The sequence below is a fragment of the Stegodyphus dumicola genome, chromosome 9 (assembly GCF_044657685.1).
Source record: "Stegodyphus dumicola isolate Sdum_Otavi_A_Nest chromosome 9, ASM4465768v1".
Classification (NCBI taxonomy): domain Eukaryota; kingdom Metazoa; phylum Arthropoda; class Arachnida; order Araneae; family Eresidae; genus Stegodyphus; species Stegodyphus dumicola.
Genome location: NC_140776.1, coordinates 10,415,867 through 10,441,817, shown reverse-complemented (window position 1 = coordinate 10,441,817; position 25,951 = coordinate 10,415,867). Strand labels below are relative to the sequence as shown.

The 25,951-nt window shown below is 31.7% G+C and overlaps 1 protein-coding gene across 2 annotated transcripts in view; it reads right to left on the bottom strand.

Moving 5' to 3' along the window:
* Positions 1–25,951, bottom strand: part of stck (LIM zinc finger domain containing stck) — a 48,590-nt gene that overhangs the window by 4,896 nt on the left and 17,743 nt on the right. For both annotated transcript variants that reach the window (XM_035367889.2, XM_035367888.2), the window contains exons 4-7: positions 22,259–22,446; positions 16,342–16,413; positions 12,909–12,986; positions 6,581–6,731 (exon numbers count right to left, since the gene is read on the bottom strand). In XM_035367889.2, the coding sequence (XP_035223780.1) occupies positions 6,581–6,731; positions 12,909–12,986; positions 16,342–16,413; positions 22,259–22,446 (489 nt within the window). The remainder of the gene's footprint in view (positions 1–6,580; positions 6,732–12,908; positions 12,987–16,341; positions 16,414–22,258; positions 22,447–25,951) is intronic.

The following is a 25,951-nucleotide window of genomic DNA, read 5'->3' as shown; positions in this document are numbered from 1 at the left end:
GAGAAAGCCATTCTGTGACCCTCAGTTGGTGGGCAGGTGGGTCCATTTGAGTTTACTGAAAGGGGATAAGGCTTCAAGGAGCTTTAGAACAATCACAGTACGAAAAGCGTGTGCTGGCTCAAATTCTAGAAATATTCTCCCATTATTTCACTAACTCACACGCTGAATTTGTAGTTCGAAAAAAAAAATGGCACAAAACATTATTATGACAACCACTCAGTAGAATATGCTGCTGTGTTATGTGAAGGAAAATCCCGTTTTTTAAAGGGAAAGTTAACGCAGGAATTTAGGACTAAGAAATAAAGAGTGATATGTGATACCATGAAAGCAACAGTAAATAGATAAGAGTAAATGAATTAAGCTTAGTTCAAATCTTTTTTAGAAATAAACAATTTTAATCATTTAAATTTATAATATGATTAATTTGCATTACAATCTAATAGCAAACTAAGTTCCCCCCCCCATGCTTACATTAAAACTGTTTTCACGCAATTTATTTTAGAGTTAATATTAGAAAAATATTTCTTTAAGTAAGAAATTAGAAAGAAAATATTTCTTTCTTAATATTTCTTCCTTTTCTTTTCCTATGAAAATTATTTCTTTCAGGAAAAGAAATAAAATTCATTCGCTATTACAGTATCCCCGATTGCTACTGCATTCAGCTATCACACACGCATCAAAATGTTTTATTTCAAATAATTTATTCTATAATTAACATGAAAGAAAATATTTTTTGAATATGAAATATATAACCAAAATTATCTTAATCTATCTTGTATGTGTGATTAATTCATATTGCAATTTATCACACAATTACTAATACTTTTTTTAATACAGTACAAAGTCCGTAATCTGGACGTCCATTATCCGAAATTATCTATAATCCGGACCTCAAAGCCACAAACTTTTTTTTTTTGTATGCTTTATGCTTGCACGTAATGCATTTAAGCATGCAAGTTAATGCATGTTTATGCATGCTCATGTGCGTTGGATGTGTCTCCAGATACGTTAAAAAATGCTTGGCATAATTTATGGCCAGCTACCATATTTCATGGTGAGGACAACGAAGATGATAGCCGCAAATTTGAAAGTTTTCGACATCGCAAGCTAAAGGTGAAATTTTCCAGAACAAAGCTGTAAACGAGCTGGCTGCATCGGCGTTTGCATGGCTTTTCCCATATGTAGCGTGTATACGAACCAGTTTCCCTTAGAAAATAGTTTTAAAACGTAATAAAATTACACACATACACACACACACACACAAACCAAAAAAAAAAAAAAACTGAAAGCCTTCAAATTTTATATTACTACCACAGATTTTATATTACTCCCAAAGGGCCTTTTTTAATGTTTTGCGTGTTACCTTTATTTATTAAATATCATGTTCTTTGCACTTAAACCATAAAATTCAATTCAACAGCAATATCATATTATTTAAAAAGAGCATATCTTTAGAATTTCTGATACATAGTCTCGCACGCTAGAGAAGAAAATGTTTTTTCCCCGTACAATGTTGCCATTGCTCGCTTTGAAATCGTTGAGTTTCTTAATCAAACATTCATAAATGCTTCCCAAAATATGAAATAGACAATAAAACAAATTCCCAGTTCCTAATTTGGGCCTCGAGATGCCTATATTAGGATGGAGAATTACATTATTCAAAATTTCATGGCTCTAAGTACTGTTGTTTTATCACAGTGCGAGAAACATTCATACATTTATGCAGATTCCTCATTATTTAATTTATTTAAATATAATACAGTGCGATAATTTTTTTGGTGGCAACGATTTGAAAAGTGAAACACCATAAAACGGCAAAACAAAATTAATAGCCCTTCTGGACTAAAACTTATTTTTAAAAGTATCACACTAGTAGTAGTACTGCTACTGAAAAAATATTATAAAGCTATTTTATAGTTTTATTATTTTTATTTTACAGTAGTGTGAATTTCGTGTAATAATGAACGATATTCCTTTTTGTGTTCACAGTATTGTTCGTAACGTATTCAACTGTTAGATTTTAAAATAAACGTAATTCTTGTTGTATATAAACCGATTAGAAGCTTATCGGATGTCTATATTCGTATTAAATGAAGAAGGTTTATGTGCTTGATAAACTTATTATCATCTACATTTTTAAAGCATATAATTGCAATTTATATCTATAATTTCAGGAATAGTATAAATAACCTTTCTTTCAGTAGAAATTTTCGTTCTTGTTTTCTGAATGCAGCTCGTTCTTGTTTTCTGAATGTGGCTCCAAGTACTCTCTCAGTTCATCGCAAATTAAAATAACTATAAATTTTGGCAATCTGAAATACGCAACGAAAACATCTTCTGAACAATGAAACATCAGAGGAAAAGCATCAACATATTTTCTATAAATTCGCCACTGATTCAGAGATCTACGATCATATTCTTCGTTTAAACATGAAAAAAATCAGCGGCAAAAACATATACAAAGCCATTGTCTACTTAATACGTCAACTGCACAACTCTGATTGACGACGTGGCAACACTTTTTCGCGCGTTTTCGACAACTTCCGTACTCGGAGAATACAGGATGTCGGGCAGACCTGTTTTTCACTAGCAGCAACATCTGGCGGCCCACAACTTGCTGTCGACTCTTGTAGCGTAGAATAACCGTCCTGAACTGAGACACTTGTCGTATCATGGGATCAACTTTTGTATCTTTCTGTCGTACAACTGTGGTGCCTGTGAATGGAACCAGCATGGGACAGACATCTTCAGCTCTTCGTCGTTGCCAAAATGCTCACCATAGGACAGGAATTTCTTGAGGTGCAAGAAAACATGAAAATCCGTGGGAGCAAGATCAGGGCTGTAGGGTGGATGATCAAACAACTCCCAGACAAATTCCATCAAAACAGCTGCTGTGTGTCGAGCCGTATGTGGACGGGCATAGTCATGGAGGAGCACAACACCTGCAGATAAGCATTCCATGCCTCTTGTTTTGGATGGCACTTCGAAATTTCTGCAGTGTTTCACAGTAACAGTCAGAGTTTACTGCTTCACCATGCAGATGGAACTCAGTGAGCAGAATGCCCTTCCTGTCCCAGAACACAGTGCACATCACTTTCTGCACCGACAGCGTCTGTTTGAATTTTGTCCCGACCAGAGATCCACTATGCCGCCAAAGCATTGACGCGCGCTGCCATACAAGCTCAACAAGATCATTATTGATGAAGGACGGTTGCCCACTGCACTCTTCATCATGGACACTTTGACGACCATCCGAAAACTGTGTACACCAGTGACGCACCATCTGCTTACTCATGATGTTCGGCTCATAGACCTGACAGAGCTGACGATGAATTTCAATTGGCACAATGTTTTGTGCACTTAAGAACTTTATCACCGACTGAACCTCGCAGGCGGCGGAAGAAGGAATAAGAGCTTCCATTTTGGACCACTGGCTACCACGCTACTTAGAGTTTGGAACAAGCTTAGGCTCGAGCTTGATACTCGATAATTTTTTGTCATTTTCGAGTACTCGATACTCGAATAAAAGCCCGACAGGGTTTTGAGCTCTGCACATACAGAATGTTTTTAATTCTGCATTTTATTTTTAATTTATTTGTGAGAATATTTCTTAAGAATCCTAGAAGACATTTTATTGGTGTCATAAAACTGCTCCTTCTTAAGTACATAAAAACTAAAACTTTTGTAATTGTATTACAGATAAGTAAAGTTAAACAATAAAAGGATTATAGATATATACAGTAAAATAATGCTTTTACTTTTACCAGTACTTTTACCTGATCAGTGTTGAAACTTGTTTCAGTAAAGAAATGAATTTGTTGCTGCCTACAGTACAGTACATAGAAATGCAAGGATTTTGAATCTTTACCAATAGAAACAATATACTTTTGATTTTAAATAGTAACATGTATGTAATATTAAATAATGATTTTCTCAGTAAAAAAAGAAAATTACAAATTGTTGAACATTGAAAATGTCGTGTTTCGCAAAGCAAACATTTATTACAGAGTAATACGCAAAGAAATACATGCAGAGACACAAGCAGAAATACAAACACTTTCTTCGCCGACTTATGGCGGCTAAATGAAATTATCCCATTCTACCATATTGATTCTTCTTATCATCCTTCTGTTGTTCCAGACATTCTTTTATCTGATGCAGAGTAAAAGCGTGCTGTTGCGCGCTGTCACTCTCTTTCCATTCGACACAAGTCAAGAAATACAAACAGAGATACAAGTAGATCATGTTTTAACAGGTCATAAACAAATAGAATGGGATTAAGTTTCGGAATACTTCGGACCTGACAGAAAGCTAATGCATCGGACGAAACAGAAAGCTCTATTTTCCTTTACCAATAAGAATGCAATTACTAATATCTCAACACAAATTTTAGTAGAAATTTTAGCAATATTTCGGTAAAAATGGTTAATATTATTGGAGTTACAGCCGTGAATACACACATATTCTAGAATAGTATTTTCTGTTTTTTTCTAGAATAGTAATCATGCCGAAAAACAAAAGATCAACCATTTGGAGTCATTTCGCCATGGCAGACCAAATTTATGCATGCTGCAATGAATGCAATAAAAAAATTTCCATTTTAAATGGAAATACGTCAACAATGCGTCGTCATCTAAGCAGTGTTCATAACATTGACGTTGACAAAGCTGAGGCAGAAACGACAGCTTAAAAAAAAAAAAAAAAAAAACTTTGGATAATTTTGTAATGAAAACATGAATTGAAGAGATTGTTGCAAAAATGGCTGCAGTAGAAGGGTTATCAATTCATCAAATCACTCAGTCAGAGTTTATTCGACAATCACTGGCCTTAAGGGATATGAAGCTTCCAGCCAAAGAAAAATCTATAATGGCTCTTGTTCATAACCATATGGAACCTGTGAAACAAAAAATCAAAAATGATACTAAAAAAGATATTGCCGAATCTCTATTACCATGGATGAATGGACCAGCATCGGTAACCAGAGAATACGAGCAGCTCAAATCTTTTGGTCTATCATTTAAAGCACGATATTGTATCCACTACTGGGGATGGAGCAAGTGTTATGATCAAGTTCGGAAAAGAATCACTTGCTTTTTATCAAACATGTCTTGCACATGCCTTGCAATTGGCTGTTACAAAAAACATTTTATAAAGAAAAATCAGGGGCAGAAGAAAGTATAGACGAAAGTTCAGGAGAGATTGATGATGTTGGTAATGGTTTGAGCATTAATGAAACTGAATTACAGAATGAATCGTTCAAGGAAAACATAAGTATTGCGAGACAAATTGTAATTTTTTTTCAAAATTTCTGTTGTGCGTTCAGATTTTCTCAAGCCTAAATGTAGAGAAAAATTACAGATAGAGCAACAACTCTCTCTGGATTGTAAAACCACATGGAATTCAAGGCTGAAAATGCTTGAAACACTTGTAAAATTGTATGACATTACAAGGAATGTACTCATTGAACTGGGATCTGAACATTTTTTATAAAATTTAAACCTGGAATTAATAAAATCGATAAGTCTTGGCGTTAAAACCAATTGAACTGGCACTTAACGCTATGGGTGAGAAACAAGCCACGTTATAAACGGCATATATTTCTATCAACTTTATGCGAGCGAAGTTAACTGAACAAGAATCTGAAATAAGTAGTTCTCTTTTTGAAAATATCGATTTTTACATCAACAGCAGGATTAACAAAAACATCATAGATTTGATGAATTCACTATACAACTTAAATAATAAGCCATCAAAAGCTTCTAGAGAACTAGCAGCTGCTTTGATGAAGGATTTATTTCTGTCACCAGATTGATCACCAAATTCATCAAATGAAAAATCAAGCAGTGAAGCAGAAACAACTACCAAAGTTGGTGCTTCTCTTGAAGACTTAAGAGTACTATTAGAAGCTCCAACCAGCAAACTACCAGAAGGTGACCGCTTTAAAAAATTAAGTCAAGAACTTACTTCGTCAAAAAGTAATGGTGAATTGACTGTAAATTTAAAGCGGTTACTTGAAGCTATTTACAGTATAAAACCAACGTTGATAGATTCTGAGAGGGCATTTTTCATGGCCAACAATTTTTGCACCAAAATTAGGTTGAAGCTATCAGATAAATCACAACATGCACTGGTGTTTTTAAAATATTGTTTCATTAATATAAATGCATAAATAAATGTATGAGTAAAGAAAAAGTTTCTTTTAAATTTCTAAAAAATATTATTTTAATTATAAGTCCACTATAAGTCTTTTGATAATGTAAGTATGTCAACTTCAAATGCTCGAAAGCCCGAAAAAATGCTCAAGCTTGAGCTTAACCAAGCTTCAAATCATCGAGCTTTACCAAACCCTAACGCTACTGTTTCATTCTATTAAATAAGAAATAACTGAATTAATCCAAAATGATACATCAGTAACAGAAGAATGCATTCTAGGGCATAACAATTCATAGTTCACACAAAAGAACATGATTTGAATATGGGTTAAATGTAAAGTATTTTAGCCATGTCAATAGAAGTACAATATATTCATCTCTATGTTGATAATTAGTGATATAAGTATAAATATATATATATATTTTACTTCCACATGCCAGTTCTTTCCTAATGCAGTCACTACGCGTTCTTCAATTGGACGTCTACAAGCTCCACAGATAGGTATGCCCATTTTGTCATGGCATCGGAGACAATATAAATCTCCCTTCACTTCTCTTGCCTCGGCATTTAATTCCACACTAAAAGAAAAATTACAAAAGGTTTCTAAATTAAACATAACAAAACATTTCATTAAACAAATAAAGAGATTTTTTTTTTAAATGAAAAAACTAGATTTCAGTTAGTAATATTAATAGTTAAATGTAATGGAGATAAATTTTATAATGGATGCATTCATTATGGATTATATCGTTTAAAATCAATTTTAGACAACAATAAAAAAATTACGAGATTTTAAGCTGTTGATTTTAAATATAAAATTAGTTTTTATTATCATTATTGAGATATTTGAACATTTGAAGGTGCTGAGGAATTTGTTAAACTAGTGAATTTATTCTTTATGAGGAACTGATTGATTGATATGCAGGAATCCCTTGTGTTTGTAAGGTGGTGTATTCGTGCACTGAATTAATGATATCTCTAGAGAAAGTTATGAAAATAAGTGTGTATTTTTCTCTGTTTTCTCTGTTAATGTTGTGTTTTTAGGAATTCCATTAGAGACAGTAATGGTATATTAAGAATTACAGAATGAATCGTTCAGGGAAAACATAAGTATTGCAAGACAAATTGTACAATTTGAGACAGTAATGGTATATTAAGAATGAGAAATAGTATTCATAATGAACTGGGATTGCATTAATTGGAGAAAATATAAGTTTGATTTTATGCTCAAGCACCAGTGAAGATTTATTCCTCTTTACTTTCAGATTATTGAATTAACCCATTAACCGCCAAAACTACAAGGAATGATTCTTTTCTCCTGAAAATAATAACAAATATTAAATTAAGCATTTATAACATAAATTTACATTGAAAATAAAAAAAAATGCTCTTACCTGTGGAAAATGCGAGTGTTGCGTATGCGCAACGTCAGCAGAATAAGACTACGGATGTTTAGTGAATAGGATTGTACTTGTGGGATGTTTCCTTTGAGTGGAGCACTGGAATACTTTTTAGCTGTATATCGTTTTAAATCTACAAATCGCTTTACTTGTAATATATTTAATATTAAAATATACATTATATTTCTTTTACATATACAGATTATTTCAATTGAAAGATTCAAGCATGAAAAGTGTCACTACAATCATGATGTAAAGCTACATTACATACTTTGTATCTATAACAGTCTGGCTATGGCACCCTTTACTACGAAATCTTTTGTTATCATCGGACTTTACAATAAAATATCTACCATCTCCATGCAGTGGTTTTTTTGAATGCAGAATTTACTAGGTCTTCTTGTTGCTGATCTATTTCTGGCGAATTCTACACTCTCGATAGGAGTTTGCAAAAGGAATAATGCAATCTCGTGCCTGAAATCTAAAAGACTTTTTATTTCCAGTAGTAGAAAGTCGTGATATTTAGTAAGTTTAGATACTGTCTCACCTTATATAATTTATCAGTATTGTCAGTTTGACTATTGTCAGCTAAATGCAAATTCTGCTTCATATTCCTGTACTGCAAACGTGATATCGATTTTCGTACAATAGGAACAGAAACATCCTTATCAAGAGACAAATATATTTCTTCTTGATGTAAAGAAGGATAACCCACAAGCAATAATATTCCAATAAATCTTCCCATATAGGCTTCAGATGCAATAAATTCTGGGAGATTTTTTTGCTGAGCATATATATTTGTTTAACGAGAAGAGAGTAAACATCTAAACCAAAAAGAAAATCGAAAATCTCTCCACTAATGTTACCTTGTATTTCATCTCTTGTAGTTTCTCTTCTATCTCTCTTCCTGAAACATACAAACAGACAGTTCCTTTTCTATCCATTTCAAGTTTTCAGTTTTCTGCTTTTTAAACTTTTTCCTATGTCTACCACTGCTTTTAGAAGGCTGAAACTTACATCTTATGTGAATTTCAACTTTCCCAGCAATATCACTTGGTAAAATATTGTTGTTTAAAACATTGTCATTCCCTTCTTCTTCATTACTAGCTTCTGCAATTTCTGGGGGAATAACAATATCAGTTTCATTGTGGTCATTATTAACATTATCATCATCTGTTTCTTCATCAAAAAATCTTTAAAGGGCTTCTTCTAATGTAAAAGATACCTCATTAGAGACATTTTTAAAGCAACCAGAACATCGAATGGAAGGAGTAAAAAAAGAGATTACCCGTTTCCTGCCGACGTTGTGTCAGCGCAACACCTGTTTTCCCTTCTTTCCCAACACAAATATAAACATCTGATTCATGTGATGTTCTGATAAATGGTGACCTTGACTAAAAATAGATCACTCATAAAGACAGTGATCCTTTCGTTAAATATTTTCGGCAAAAATACCTAGTCGAAAAGTTTGCTTAAAGTATGAGATTAATTATTATAAATAAAATGATTGCTGAAGGCAAATATTTTTTTTACAGAAACAATCTTCATAATATTCCCTACATAAAATCATCTGCTGGTATAAAATATCTTAGGTAGTTATATTTATACACGCATTTATTTTGATCATTGCGTCAACGCAACACCTGCAGCTAATGGATTAACAAGTTTGAACTGGAATCTTGATGTGAATTGACTTTAAGGATGTGCATTTGATTTAACTTGGTTTAGATCAATCTCCCAGTTCCTCTGCACAGAATAAGGTCGCAGCTTTGCAGAGTTTTATTTTATTATTCTTTTTACTTTTGTCCAGCACCAGTGTAAGAGAAAGTTAAGTCAGTTAGTTTAGGTTAAAGGTTAAAATAAACATTACTACAAAATTTTTCAGATATAACTTCATACACAATCAATGTATGGAATATTGACTATTCCATATATATTCTAAGAATATATACGATGAACATATTCTCTATTGTGTCTATGAAAAATGTATTGAATCTCTTGACTATATACCACACATTAGTTGGTTAGTTTAGGTTAAAGGTTAAAATAAACATTACTACAAAATTTTTCAGATATAACTTCATACACAATCAATGTATGGAATATTGACTATTCTATATATATTCTAAGAATATATACGATGAAATATTCTCTATTGTGTCTATAAAAAATGTATTGAATCTCTTGACTATTCTTTTATTAAATATAAATGTATAAATTATATTTTTCAAAGTATTAAAACTGTTACGTGTCCCAGAAAACGTAAAAAATAACATAAATTTCTTAATAAGACTCAATAAAAATATACCATCAAGATGACTTAACCTGTTTGTTATATATATAAAGACCTTAAGTCAAATGTTATCTCGACGCAGAGTAGAATCATCAAAAATAACTATATTAAATCATGATACTTTTATAATGCTTTTAATTACAGCTTTATGTATTCAGAAGTGATGCAAATAATCATATAATGACACTGATCTGAGGACATTATGTCCTTTCAAAACAAAATTCAATTTTGAATCTTCTTATTTCTTTCTTTGGCAATAGCAATTCATTTTATTATTTCATTATAAACAGCAGAACAATTCAAAAAAATCTTGCATTTTTTTAATCTCATTTTAATCTTGAATGAAATACAACAGAAAATGAAACTGAGGTGCTGATTCTTAAAAAATATCTAGAAATAACAGCAGCTTTATCAAACCGACTGCACAGTTCTGAGGAAAAGTAAATATAGGTGCATCAGGATGAAAACTCAAACTATACATTCATCCAGTGTTTAACTTCATAATAAAAAATGGAGCAAGCTAAATTTTGTTTGAAACCTGGAAGAAGAAACTAGTAATACAATAGATTACATTTTTAGACATGGTAATAAATTTTAAAAGACAGCTAATAAATTCTTGTTATGATGATGTAATACACTAAACGCTGTATTGACTGCAGGGAGACAAGAGAATTACTCAAGTCAGCAACATGGTGTTTCTTGGGTAATACTGTGTTTACTTGAAAGCTACTCCAAAAATGCAATACTTTTAACACTCCGAGCGTTACGGGTTTAGCCCTGAAATTTCAAAGTTCCTCAAAATGTCTTGAATAAGTGGTATTTTCTTGATCTTAATTAAAAAATGACTCTCTCATTTTGTGCCTGGATTCCTTTTCTTCCAATATACACCCAAACTAAAATCAGATACATTAAAAACTAGCAGAAATTTTCATGTATAATGAATATAGAAAGCAGCCTTCTACGCGGAATTTTCCGGCCGTAACACTGAGAGGGTTAAATGATTTTAAGAAATGGTAATGAAATTTTTTGCTACTTTAAATATGAGGTTTTAAAATGGTGTTTCTTTGTGTATTTCAATGCTGAAAATTAAAACTTATTTTTAGAAATGAATTCTTAAATTTTCATAGCTAATTTGATGCCCCTTACAGTTGCTCATCTGAGGTTCAGTGGGCGCTTGCTTACCTCTTGGCCTAGCTCTGCCTGTATTACAAAAAATATGCACGATGGAAAGTGAAAATATTATTTTTTAGCTTAAAAATAAGCATCAAGTTTATTTCTAGAGAAGGAAGTTTTTCACTGATATCCACTGCAGTTACAGAAAACCTTAATAAATAAATAAAAAGTATGCAGTTTTGTTATAGGTAAATATTCCCTTAAAAGAGCATGATAAGAAAGATACTATATTTCAATACCAAAAGTTAAAGTTACAGAATTTTGTGCAAGCTTTACTTAAAAAAGAAAAAAAGTTTTACTTAGGAAAGCTTGATCATATTATTACTAAAAGTAATGTGTAAAATTTTAATTATTGTGTAAAATTTACATATCATTAAACACATCCACTTATCCTTAGAAATAAATTAAAAGTTAGATATGTGTGTGTTTCTTTTTCTGTATATAAAAAAACACTTAATTAATCTTAATTAAACACTCAATTAAAATCTTCAGAACATATTTTTTTTTTTTTTTTCATGCAAGTAAGAAAAATGGAAACATGCTACACCTTCAATGTAGCTTTCAAACTTAAATATTGCTTTGTTTATCGCCTGGTATTAAACAGAATTTTTCAAAACTCGATATTTCAAATATTAGGTAGCCAAGGTGAAGTTAAGCCAGAAATACTAACTTCTAATTCCTTCTTAAAAGATTCTAAGCAATTATTTTTCTAGTAGATTGCATTTCAGCGTCACTCCTTCATTTGACAGCATAGTAACATTAGTGAATATATTTATTTATCAGAAAAATTTTGAAATGAACAGCATTTTTATTATCTCCTTTTCAGAGCAAGTCTGCAGAAATCAATAATAAGCAAAATAATATTTTCTTATTTTATTTAAAAATGAATATTAAAACAGGCCACGGCATCTAATTAAACATATCTGAGTAATAAAAAATCTTCACTCCATAATTGTTGAAATGGACACAAAACATAAAAAATTATCGAGATGAGTACTTCATACATAACAAAAATTTTTGCTTGATTTTAATAAAATTTGCTTCTAAGTGGGAGGATGAGAATTTTTTAGTTTAAATCTTTCCATTGTACATTTATGGTGTACATTTTCACAAGAGCATATTTTAATGTCATGAAACTGAATATCATTATCTGGATTTTTAATTTGAGCAAAATCAAAATGATAAATTAAGAAAAATCCTTTAAAATAGAAAATAATCTTTATAATATAAGAAACAATTTGACACAGTATTTTTTTTATTATAAGCAGTTTTGAGAATACAATTTGAATTGTTTTTTCCAATGTATCATTCTATTTGTAACGAAATTTTATAATTTAATGAAAGAATATTCTAATATACATAATTAAATTTTTTAATTAATACATGGATGGGCTACTAGAGGAATAAATACCACCCCGCTCTAATTTGGCTAAAAGTTAAATTATTTGGTAATTTGCAATTTTTGTACAACTTCATATACATATTGAAGGAATTATTGAAGGAAAAACAACTTGTATTCAAATCTTCTGCAAGTCTGATAAATTGATGAAAAAATTATTAAATATTGAATAGCATAGTATTTGCTGGTAGCTACAAACAAATAACATGCTACAAATAAACCCTAGTAGCTACAAACTACTAACATGCTACAAAAATCTGCAGTGTAAGCAGAGAGCTTTATCATATTTGTACTCACACTTCACATATCATATTTGTGCTCGCACTTCACACATTCACATATCATGTTCACATATCACATTTTGATATTTCTCAGGGGAAACCAGAGTGAATTAATACTCTTTCTAATAATATTTTAATTTTTAGTATTGACAAAGCTGCTGTAGATGGCCATAGAAATGAAATTCCCATTTTATTTATATAAAACTTACCCACATGATGTACAGTTGAAGTGATATGGATGATAGGGTTCTCCTCGAAACTTCAAAACTCCTTCATCAATTACAGCACTATAAATAAATAAAGAATAATAACAAAGTTATGGCATATAATTTTGTTTAAATATGTCATTTCCTAGTTATATACTTTTAATATTAAAAAAATAACGGTACTTTTCTGTTTCGCCAAGCAGACTTTATTGGCGACAACATACAGTATACACATAACAAATGTTAGTTCTAAGAATTTTTTTTAGGCATAAACATTTTAATATCTTTAAAAAATTTACAAAGCCAATAATTAAAGACATTAAGAATTTACCATGCTTTCATGGTTCAACATCCTGATTCGCTGGTTCATATCACATGACCCCAAGTGATCTCATCTCACATAAACAATACGTTACAAGAATCTAATTCTCTCAGTAATTATCTACATTAATTTCAAATTAAATCTTAATTTGGAATATAAATTTAAATGCAAGAATTATTTCAATTCATACAAAGAGCTTACTCAGAAATTATGTAAACCTTTGACTTTTCTATATTTTCGCCTTTGGGTGAGCGGTGTGATTGCATCCTAATTGACTTAAATGGCCTTAGGGCATAAAATTGAACTATCTGGTAAAAATTCTATGTAATTGCATGCCAGTATTGAAAGAAACAATCAATCTGATAAGAAATGGCTGCTACTTGTTTTGAAAATGAGGCATAAAAGGTTACCAGCGAGGATATCCTGTTTGGCATCAGTTGTACCATTACTGGCGACTTTATCGCCTGTGCCGGCAAAATGGAAAAGTACCGAAATAACACATAATTTCAAATTAAAAATTGATAGGCAGATATTTCTTTCTTATTTATAATTTAAAAAATTACAGCCTTTAGGCCTGAAACTGCAGTTAAATTTTAAAGAACTGGTAATTATATTTAAGTAAAAATATTCAAATTCTGCAGGAAAAAAAACTTTTCAATGATGCATGAAAACGATTCCTTATGCACTTATTTACATATTTTTTATTAAAATTTAAAAAACTTATTAACTAACTCTGCAAGTATTTTGGAAACTATGGATAGCATAAAATAAACTCTAGAAGAAGGTAAAATGTTCTGATATACAAGATAAAATCAACTATTACCTTGAAATATTATCTCTTTCAAGCGACAAAAATCTTTTTATTTAAAAAGAGAGGACAACAGAGAATTGTCAGAACAGTGAAAATTTTTTTTCAATCTTGATTGACATTTAAAAATGAGAGTAGTGTGTTTTTTTCAACACTTATTCAGAACTTTGATTATCAAGGTGAATCTATTTAATTTTTTCATCATATGCCTAATTTTCGGACTTTGTTTAACAAATAAAAGAAATTAAAAACAAATACATAGCAAAAACATTTTATAGTATTGTTTTCCTGGTTGATACTGACAGTAACAAAATGACAACCCCCATTTTATTTTCCCTAGAAAAAAATTCTGCCCCTAGAATTAACTACTACTATATTATCATCCTTATCATTTTAATTACCCAATACTTTAACAGTCCTTATTTTAGTTACTTAAGTATCCTTAACTATTAGCTAAGATACTTAGTGTTGTAGAGTCTATGTCTTTGGGAACATTCACAGTAGACTCTACATGAAAGACTGCATAGCGAATTTTTGCTATGTCTTGAACAGATACTACAGACGAAGGTTTAAATAACCTTTTTACTTGAATTAATGTAACAAGATGCATGCCCTCAATGCTCACAATTCACCATCACTTGTGGCTAAACTAAATTGAATAGAAAATAAAAATGTAAAATCACAATAAATTGGGAGATAGCTAACGACTGGATCTTTAGTTATCTTATCCTTAGTTATCCGCTAGAATATCCATAGGGTGTCTAACACCAAGTAGAGAGCTATCTTAATCATGCAGCATAATCTCAGAACTAAATCTACTACTACTCCTCACAAACTCTTGAAACACAGCTTAAATACTGCTTCTAAACACACTTAGATTTTGCAGTCATTAAAATTTACATTCTGAAATCAGGAGGGAAAGGAAATTCAAACTAAAAATAACTGGTTAGAATAAAATAAGGTCTTTACAATATCCTCATTATTTGAGTTATTCAGTATTAGTAGTAACCTGGACTACTTCTTCAGTATTCACAATTTGTATATTTATGCATGAATGTCCCAATTTCCAGAAATTTTACAGGCTACTAGTTTAAAGACTACGTGCTATCTATTTTCTAAAAAATGCTGACACATGTAACACACAACTATTTTGACATTAGAAATGACTTCAGAGAAATCTTTCCAAACTTTCAGACCATTATGTTCATTATATCACTGATCATCCACATAATTTGTGTTGTCACTGCTCAAACATAAGATCTGTAATTTGTCTTCCATGCAGGCTTGCAAATAAGCCAGTTTTCTGAATATTGCCATTCAGCAAAATATAAGGACTTGCTGTTTCTTTAATACTATATCTACTTGATGTAATTTAAAGCACCATTTTATAATATACTTAATTGAGGATTTTCATTAATAATGAAAAGTTCATGAAAATCCTTATTGCAGTGATTCATATAATTTTTCATAAATTCATATAATTTATTCATAAAAGAAATTGCATATGAAATGATGAGAATTTGTATCCTTACTATGATTCATAAAAGATGTTTCTAATATCATATATTACATATTTAAGTGCATAATCATTTGGTTTTTCTCCGAATCTATAAACACATACCCTACACTAATCAAAGAAAACTGGATGTATGGTGAAGAATTCTGTAATCATAAAAATAATTAAGCAATATGTTAAATAAATAAAATGTTTTTAATAGTTTATGGAATTATTTTTAAAAACTGAAAAGTTCTGCAATAACTGCTTTCTAAAAACTTATTATCCAAGTTTTGCTGCAATTTTTCACAAGCACACAGGAAAAATTATTTAGCTATCAGTGCAATTTTTACATTCATATTAAAGTAGTCCTTCGTTAGATATTATTTTACAATACTATCACCAATTTAACTCTGAATTTCAGATAAGTGAAAATGCTGCCTCCTTCATCTTCACAACTTCTTTTCAATTCTTTTGTTTTTCTTCTATCTTACACTAAATAATGATGTTAGTATGCAGCAAAAATGTAGCACAAATTCATCTGAATATCAGGAGGAAAAACAGAATTGGAAGTAAGGAAATGAAACTGATGAGATGCTTGTTAAATTTGAAAAACATTTTCTGGTAGGTAAAAAAAAAAAAAATTAAAAAGCAACACTGAAATTTGTAGCTTTTCATCATACATAATCTATTGCAAATGTAAATGCATAATACTACTTTATCACAATTGGGATAAAACATTTTAGATTATTTTATGACATTTAAAACCACATTAAAGTTCATTTTAAAAGAAAGGGGGGAAAAAACGTACTGGCACTTAAAACATATATATTTTCCACTTTGTGCAGCCTTTTCCCTAGCATTACATTCATGACAGAGTGCCCTGAAAAGAAAATAATTTTAATAGTATACTATTTAAGTATATTATGAATTTTAATTATAGTAGTATAGTAAAAACTATTAGTCTCTTCTTCAAAACCAGGAATAATTCTTATATATTTTTAAAAGTTAACTATAAAAATAAATAATAACAAATTTGATAACATTTAGAGGTCTTGAAATCTTAATGACTTCTTTTTAATATTCCACAGTACCATTCACTCAATTTTAATAGTAGCTAGTAAGCATTTATGTCATCAGTCATCTCTATTAAATAGAAACATTATATTATCTCTATTAAATAGAACACTCTCAATATATAAAATAATTGATAGTCATGAACCTTTTCGGAGTTTAAAAAAAAGTCCTCCTAAAATTTATCAAATAAAAGTACTGAAATGTGGTATATCAGTTTCTTAATTATTACTAAAATTATAAATTCAACAAAAAATAATATATTGGCATATCTGCCAACCTCTAAAGACAAAAATTCAGAAGATTTCTCCAAAATTCAGAAGAACACGAAGAATTAATATCATGCTTTGATATTATAAAAAATAACAATTTATACAAATAGAAAAAAGAAAATTGTACTTACATTAGTAAATCTCAATTAAGTAGTAACTAAAAAATTTATTAGGAAACATAAAACAAGAACTTAATGTTACACAAAAAAATTATTGCAATGAATTTAGAGTGCATTTTTTGGCTTTAGCCAAAAATTCTTTGGAAAATTTCCTGTCATAACAATTAGTTTCCTCATAACATTTAGCAATTAAAATGTTTTCTAGAGTTTTTGATGAAATTGAAGAACGAAATATAGTTTTGTTTTTCTTCACAACACTGAAGACTCTCTCGCACTCAGCATTACTGTGTGGAATTCCGAGAATAGCACATAAAACTCTTGCTAGTGTATCATATTTTGGTGTTCCATCAGCTCTTTTTATTCTTTTTAAGGTACCAACGACATCAAGTCTATCTTCTCCAGAACTGGCAAAGTCTTCAAACTGTGCAGCAGAAAATTGGTTCTGTAGTTCATCTAAAGCATCATTATGGCATTTATTTTCTTTAATTGTTAACAAAAATGGAAATTTATCAATAAAAAAACAAATCTTTTCAAAAGACGAATTTTCAATTTTTTTCAAATTTGCCACTTCAGCATTTAAAAGAACTTCATTTTGCAAAGGAAACTTCCTTACAATGTAATCACAGGCTGAGGAAAAGTACTTTCTAACACATTGAAAAAATTCTTTTTTCTCATGATCTTTCAAAGAATTTACAAGTTCCCTGGTTTCCAATTATAAGATCATTGTCATCCTTTTGATTTGCAAAACTATTATAGGCAATATGAATCAACACACTGTTTTTCACAACGGACGGTTTTACAAACTTAGTATAAAGTTCTTTCAAAAGATCATTAAGAATTTGGATAAGCAGGGAAGATTTTTGCAAAGCTGAATGTAGAAGGGTATTTACACTTTCAAAAATCTTAATGGTACTTAACACAAAACTACAATATGCTTTGTTCAAATCCAAAGAAAGAAGATAGAAAATCCCTTCCTCCCGGCTAATAGAAGACTGTTTCTTCTTCCCTTCAACTTCTTTAACAAAGTTGACCTTTGAGGAGTCTTCTAAGCATTTTCTTTTTAAAGGGTTTGATTCTGTGTGTTGGCTTTTCCCTTTTAAACCATTTTGATTAGAAGCAAAGTTGGTTTTCAGTATTTTATATGCCGACAAATTTGATGGGATCTGTGGTTTCGTTTTGGTCTCTTCGTGAAAATATTTTAGCAATACATCCCACTGTTCAACAAACCTTCTTAGCGCTCTGCCTAAGGATAACCATCTCGTGCATACATGTTTCAGAATTTTTCTCGTTTCACCAGAGCACAGTTTTTGGAAATTCTTTACGTTTTCTTTCCTTTTTACACTTTTTTCCAGATAGAAAAACACATCAATCAGAAGCTGGTCAATATTTAATGGTAAAGCAGCTGCAGCTTTTTCTGCTGCCAAATTAATTAAGTGGCATGGGCATCTAATAACAATCCAATAACCACAAAAAGGGTGTAGCCTCCTTTTTTGAGGAAAGAGGCTACACCCTTTTTGTCACCCACCATGACATGAGCATTATCTGCACCAAATGAAATGCAGTTTGATATTGGGATGTTAAGTTGTTTCAACTCATTAATTACCAAGGAGGCAATATTTTCCTCCGTAGCGTCTCCATTTAACAATGGAAGATGCAAAAGATGAGTTTTCATTTCATTAGAAACATCACAGAAATATGTGACAACGATGGGGTAAAGCTTCCAATCGCTGTCGTTGCTGCAATCGATTGACAACAAAAATGCTGAATTCTGGAGTGCAGCTATCGTTTTACTTTGTGCATCGCAAGCAATTTCGTTCACAATAGAAGATGTTTTCGTGCGAGCACAAGCATATTTCTGAGCAATCTTGGAGTCGGGAAACATCCGTCTGAAAAGTTGACCGGCGTGATCGGCAGCGCTTAGCGGCACGTTGTGTTCGATAAGGAATGCAGTAAACAAACACTCTGCCAAAATGACATCGGCATCCGAATTCGTAGACGAATTTGAAAAAAAATCATCCACTTTCTTTGACGTTGTCGAAGCCGAAGCATTAACTTCATGCTTTTTAGACTTAACATGCTTCACAATGTCGCTTCTTCCACCGTGACTTATTATGAAGTCACACACGCACACGTTGCAAAATGCATAGTTATTTCCTTTCAAGGATTCTTTAATTGTTCTAAATTCAGCTTTGTAGGCAGGCCGAAAATATTGAGAATACGTTTTTTTTTTTTAACTCATTTGAAATGAGTGACATTTTGTAACAACGACGTATTAAGAAACTTCGGAACACGTGCAAACAAACAACAAAAAAAAAAAGAGAATGTGACAATCCACGCTCGCTGAGTAATTCCCTTGCTGCTGAAGCGAACGCGAAAAAAATAATCTGGCGCCCACAAAGAAAAGAGTGGGAGAAACAAGTTCAGCGCATTGGATTGGCTGGTTAAGCGGCGAGTTGGGAGAAATGGGAGAAACCGCAGGTTACTGGATTCGAAGTAGTCGGTAGTTGGCAGTAAAACATGATGCAATTGGCTAAAATTGCTGAATTGGCGAAAAATTCTAAAATTTCAACAAAAATCACTAAAAACACTTGAAAAAGGAAAAAAATCGTAAAAAATGTATTACGATCGTAAAATCGCAAAGACAAACGCATTTTCGTAAAAATTACGAAAAATTCGTAAAAGTTGGCAGGTATGTATTGGAAAATAAGCTAAGATAATTATTTATTAATAAATTATAAATAAAACGTAATGTATCAGAAAACATGCTAAATTAATTTTTTATTTTATAATTAATTTTCACCAATACTGTTAATGAGTAACATTTTAAATTATGGTTATCAGATTTTCCCAGCAGCAATTTAAATTACTTTAAATCTTATTTTTACATTTAATACATTTACTTCTCATTTATCAGTTATTCACTTAAAATTTCAAGAAATTTACTGCACAGATACATAAAATAAGCTGTAACTTACTTCACATGGAAATAAGAATAAAATCAGAATGCAGAAATGCATAAAAGAAAATCATCAGAAATGCATAAAAGAATATTTCCCCATAAGAAAAAAATAGATCTTCCATTTGCAGATCCCTCCAAGTGCACACCCTGATGTAGTGGAGGGCAGCAATGTTCCTTGCTAATGGGCTTTGACCCTCCCCTCAACAGCTGGTCTCTCCGTGCATTGTGTATGTTGTGGGTGATTGGTCGCAGGGAATATGCCTTCATAGTGACTAAAACTAGTGATAATGTGATGGTCTAATCTAATGCAAGAGGGACAATACTGGTACTGTCAAGTTTGACTTGTGCTGTATATATCACTCTATGCAATTTAAATAGTCACTGGCGATCAGGAACTCCAGATCTTGGGTGATCAATCTTGAATTGCTGAGTCAGGAGCCTAATCATTACAGCCCTATTTGGAGATACATTTTTTAATTTATAGTACATGGAACCCTATTAAGTTGATACCAAAATTAACATCATTTCATGGTTGCAAATATACATAATTTACAGATTTCAAAAGTCAGAAAATGATCTTCTCAAAATGTATTATACACTGACCAGTAGCATTAATATGATCACCACTTACTTTCGGAGTCAATTTCAAATAACTAATCACATAAGTAGCAGTATTAGCAGCAGAATGTAGATAAAGAGTGTCGAAGAGAAGCAGAAACATAGAAATCGTTGGCAAATGCAGAAACAGAGCGATTTATGCAACATTCAAGAAGACATGTTCACTGGCTTTCAGGTCAAGAATGGGAGCATTTCTGAAATGGTTAAGTGTGTAAATTCTTCACATGCTACTGTGGTAAAAGCATACCCAGAAGAGCAAAAAGGCAATATTGAAAACCAGCAAAGTGGCAAAAATGGTGTACCATGGGCCATAAATAATATAGGTGAACAATGTCTGCAGAGATTTATTTAGAAAAATAGATGTGCAACCACTGAGCATCTGACCATCCAGATAAACCAATGGACTACCAATAGTGTGTCCTCAACAATAGTTCAGTGAACACTGCTGCATATGGGCCTCTGCAGCAGACACTTATTTAATGCACCTATTCTGACTGCAGTTCATTGGCAATGAAGGCTGGAATTTGCATGCCAGTACTGCAACTGGACATCCATTGGCTTTTCCTGGTGAAACACATTTTATTCTCCATCAGACAGATGAATGTTGGAATATTTGGCAAACTATCTGAAAAACAAAGTACTCTGCAATTGGTGGAAGAGTCAAAGCCGGAGGAGGAAACATTTTGGCCTGGGGAATGTTTTGTGGCATTCTCTGGGTCCACTCACCATTGTGGAAGCATGACCATTGTGGAAGGCATGATAGATCCGTGCAGACTGTTTCTCCTCGACATGATGGCATCTACCAGCAAGAAAATGTGACGTGTCACAGTGTATGTACATGGTTTGAAGAGCACCAGAATGAGTTTACCATACTTCCCTGGCCTCCAAACTCCTAAGACTTGAACCCAATTAAGAATCTGTGGGGCTACCTCGATCGGGCTGTTAATGCCATGTATCCACATGCGCAGACTAGCACAGATAGCCACAACATTAGAATCAGAATGGCTGCACATTCCTGTGAACATACATCTCTTTCTGAACTTAACTGAATCTCTTTCTGCATGTCTCATTGCGGTTGACCTGTGAAAAGTGGTTGCCAGCTTTTGACAGGTGATCACATTAATGTGACTGGACTGTGTAATTACTGGCACTAATGTTTATTTATATTTTCAGAAATACTGGTCACTTTTAGAAGAATGTGACAAAACAGGGTTTATTACATTTGCTTTTTGAATAGCATCCTCCACTAAATATTATAACGCAATCATAACTGCATTAATGTAATTACTTTTATTCTTTAAAAGCCTTTTTGCAAAAGATAAAAATACAGGAAGATAGTCTGGATGATGGCAAAGCCTCACAAATGGGAAAGGAGGTAAAGTTTTTAACTTACATTTTAATATAATTCCCTACTCATTACTTAGAAAGTAGAGTTTAAAATGTCTGAAACTAAAAATTTAAAATAGTTTCAAAATTCTCTAAGTAGCAAAAAAATTATGAATAGAGAAATTACAAAATATAAATATATCCTGTAAAATATGTAATATTTTAAAATAACTTACAAATAATGTAAGATCATATTGCTTAGTTTACAAATAATGTGTACATATAGACAGCAAGTTTTCCAAGTTACATGAAATACATAAAATATTAAGAATACACGAAAGAATATATTAAAAAACATACCGCCCGGCATTTTTAATAAAACCTTGATCTGCAAGCAATGTATGGCAAATTTCACAAGTGAAGCACTGTGGATGCCAGTTGTTGTTCATTGCCTTAATGACTCGACCAGAAATAAAAGTCTTGCATTTTCCACAACATGGTGCAAATAACACATGAAAATCATGCTCACAATATTTTCTTCCTTCAAACTTCAAATGGAAAAAAAATACATTATTAAAACTCAAATTATATATACATACGACATTTATATACAATAAAAACTCAGCTATGCAGAATGCTCAGATAATACCAAATAACTAAACCTACAAAAAGTGCAATTCAGAGTTGAAAAGCCATATGAATGAAACAAGAAATTTCCAATCTAAAATAATAATAATAAAATACAAAAGATTTTATAGAATAAGTTTTTATTAAAAAAAAATATGAACTAAAAATAGAAAAATATCATACAGTTTACTGGGGGGGATTTAATAATTCTCATATCATGAATAATAAAAACATGCAGCAGTCTTAATAAATTTATGAAGTTAATACCTTCTTTGCCAATACAGTTCAATTACTAGATTTCATTATTTACTGTTATGTGCATGCTTGTATTATTTGAGATATAAAATTGTATACAAATTTTGCAAAGAAGATTATTTAATCTTTTATTTCCATTAAACATTATGATAAATTAATTTTTTTTAGTTCATTAGCTTTTTAATAAAAGCTTATTTTATAAATATTTTTCCTAATTTTCATTTTTTGAATCATATGACAAGTTATTAATCAAACAGCTCAATTTAAAGATTATTTTTTTATAATGAAAAATCATTTTTTTTAACTTAAAGTCCATCAAATTTGCCACAAAAAATTAGAAATTACATTAAAATTTCGTCTAAATTCCTTTAAGATTTTTATTTTCTTTCCCCGCTCTATCTGATGATGCAAACATTAAAATCCTGAGATATTTATTTTATTTGTTTAAAGAACGTATATGCAAAAAATCATTTCAACATAAATTAAAAACAAATTTAAACCAATTGAGAAAATATCACTTCACCACATTTGTGCTGTAATCTACAAAGAACGTGTGTAGAAAATGTGAATTCAACAGCTTATGTGCCAATCAATCCTGCAAAGTTTGAAGAGCTGTTCCTTCTTTATTTGTTTAGATAATGAATAGTGGTTATAACAGTGGTGGGGGAAAATGAACTGAGCAACTGAAGGAAACCTGTATAATTGCATTTACATTTGAGACTATAAAGCCTCAAATGTAAATGTCTCAAAACCCCGCTTTGAGTCACAATCCTGTATGTAATAAGCACTAACTAAACACATTATTATTTAATAATATTAATTCAAATCCTGGAAAAATAGATATCAATACCACTTTACTAACAGGAAATATACTGCTATTCAGTGAAACCACAGGATAGAGAAAGAATTATTGGATTGAGAAAAGATGCAGTCAGGCCTGTTCCTGAAATGTTCAGTGCCTGCGGGCAGGTTTTTATGTGCACCTTTATATAATTTTAAATACACAATAATTTAGTTTGGTCTTTGGAGGGGGGGGAAAAAAGCCTTTTAGACAAAAAAAAAAAAAAAAAAAAAAAATCACTGGATAATTTATTTGTTCTTGCACAGATAAGTGCCACTTTACAGGATTCAGCCGATTTAGCATCCCCTAAATTTTGCCGCCTGCGAACAAGGCATTCACTGCATACCAGCCAGGAACAGGCCAGCACACAGCAGAATGCCTGAGCATCATATAAAATGTTCATCAGTACATCACTGCATCCAGTTGATATTACTTTGCAAATACATGGGAACATAATTAAGGCAGAAGGACACATAATATAAATAGCTGACACATTTTGAAACAGAAAGAATTAACAGACTGAGAGAGGGCTGTTTTTTATAACATGAGATCACTGCTCTTCTTACTGGGAATAAAATTATGCATATATGAAGACAACGGATATATGGTTTGATGTATCAAAGACAGGAATTTGGAGCACCTAAAGCTACAAAAGAACAAGAAGACATTTAATACGTATGAAGATCATGTCACAAAATCTATCACCGAGAGATGTTATCATAACACTAAAAGACAATGACATTTAGCAATGCCTGTTATTATCATTTGCTGCAACAAGAGCTTGTAACTCAGTATTCATTACTACACTTCCTTTGACATGTACACCATTACCACCATTTCCATGACATCCTGCCTAGAAGTCCATTACTTTAAATATAAAAGGAATAACTAATATATATAGGTAATATAAAATAATAATATAGGTAATATAATAGGTAATATAAAAGTAAAAACCTTAGAATGCTGAAAAAGCATGTATCACCTTTCCTGAGGAATTCCAATGAGAAAGATGAACCCATGATAGCTATATCTGCCTTTGTACTGATAGTGAGGAATGACATTTGGAATGTCCCATTACAGATAATTATGAGAATCTTAGCATGAGTATTATGATTTAAGTCAGAGGTTCCCAACCCTATGTCCGCAGGCGGCATGGTGCTCGCCAATTGTTTAGCATGTGATCGCCACTGTGCCATCATAATAAAAATGTTTTAGTTTTCAATAAAATTTTATGTGAAAGTTTTCTCATTTTTAATGAAATATAAATTGCATCCAACACAGATACAAGCACAAAGCGAAATATGACCGATCTCTTTTTTAATGTGCATGAATATAACTGTATCCAACAATAACTTCACTTTTGAAAAAATAAATGGTGCCCACTACACAGACACTCTAGAATGTGCAATGTGCCATTAAGGAAAAAAGGTTGGGAACCCCTGGTTTAAGTTGTATTATATACTTCTCTTTCCTAAAAATTACAGACACTCTATACAAACTATCCTCTTCTATGAAATATTCCTGCAGCTACCTTTCAGAAGAATAATGCACATGTCATATGCAATGTCTAACATTTCCTCTGTGACCAGCATATATCAACTCTCCCTTGGTTTGCATAGTTGTTTGTCCTTCAACAAACATGTATGGGGAATGATTGCTCAAAAACTGGCCTGCATGTCAGCACATGCAGTTACTACTGAGACACTGTCGAATGTGTACTAATATTGCCATGGAGAAAAACTGCCTACAGATAGCCATCTACGATCTTTATTAATCAGTAATAATTTATGATGGTATAATGTGATCAAATTTTTCCCTAGTGTTTATCCTTGCTATTTTAAATTATTTGTTTTAAATATGATTTTATGCTTAATGTCACAGTTACTTTATACCTAGACTTTATCTTCTAATTAACATCCCTAATTGCTTGGACACATTTTAAGATACACACACATATATAATTATTTAAAAGTGTCAGTAAATACGAGGGTTGGAACTTTAATAGTGGCAACACAGCTGAAAAAATGCTACGCAACAAAACCAAAGAATATCGCGTATACCATACGTGAATTACATACCTACCTTACCTCTCAGCAAAAAGACTCGTCCTGCATACGTCATGTGCATGCGGAGTGACGCGAAGAACGAATCCTTGTATTAGCTCGCGGTCTAAAGTATGGATGTTTTCAAAACAAGAACAATGTTGTTGGATAAAAATTGAAAGTGCCAGAGGTCATACAGCACAACAGTGTCATCAAGGGCTTCAAGAGGCTTGCGGGGAATCTGCATTACCTTACAAAATCGTAGCAAGATGGGTGAAAGCATTCAAT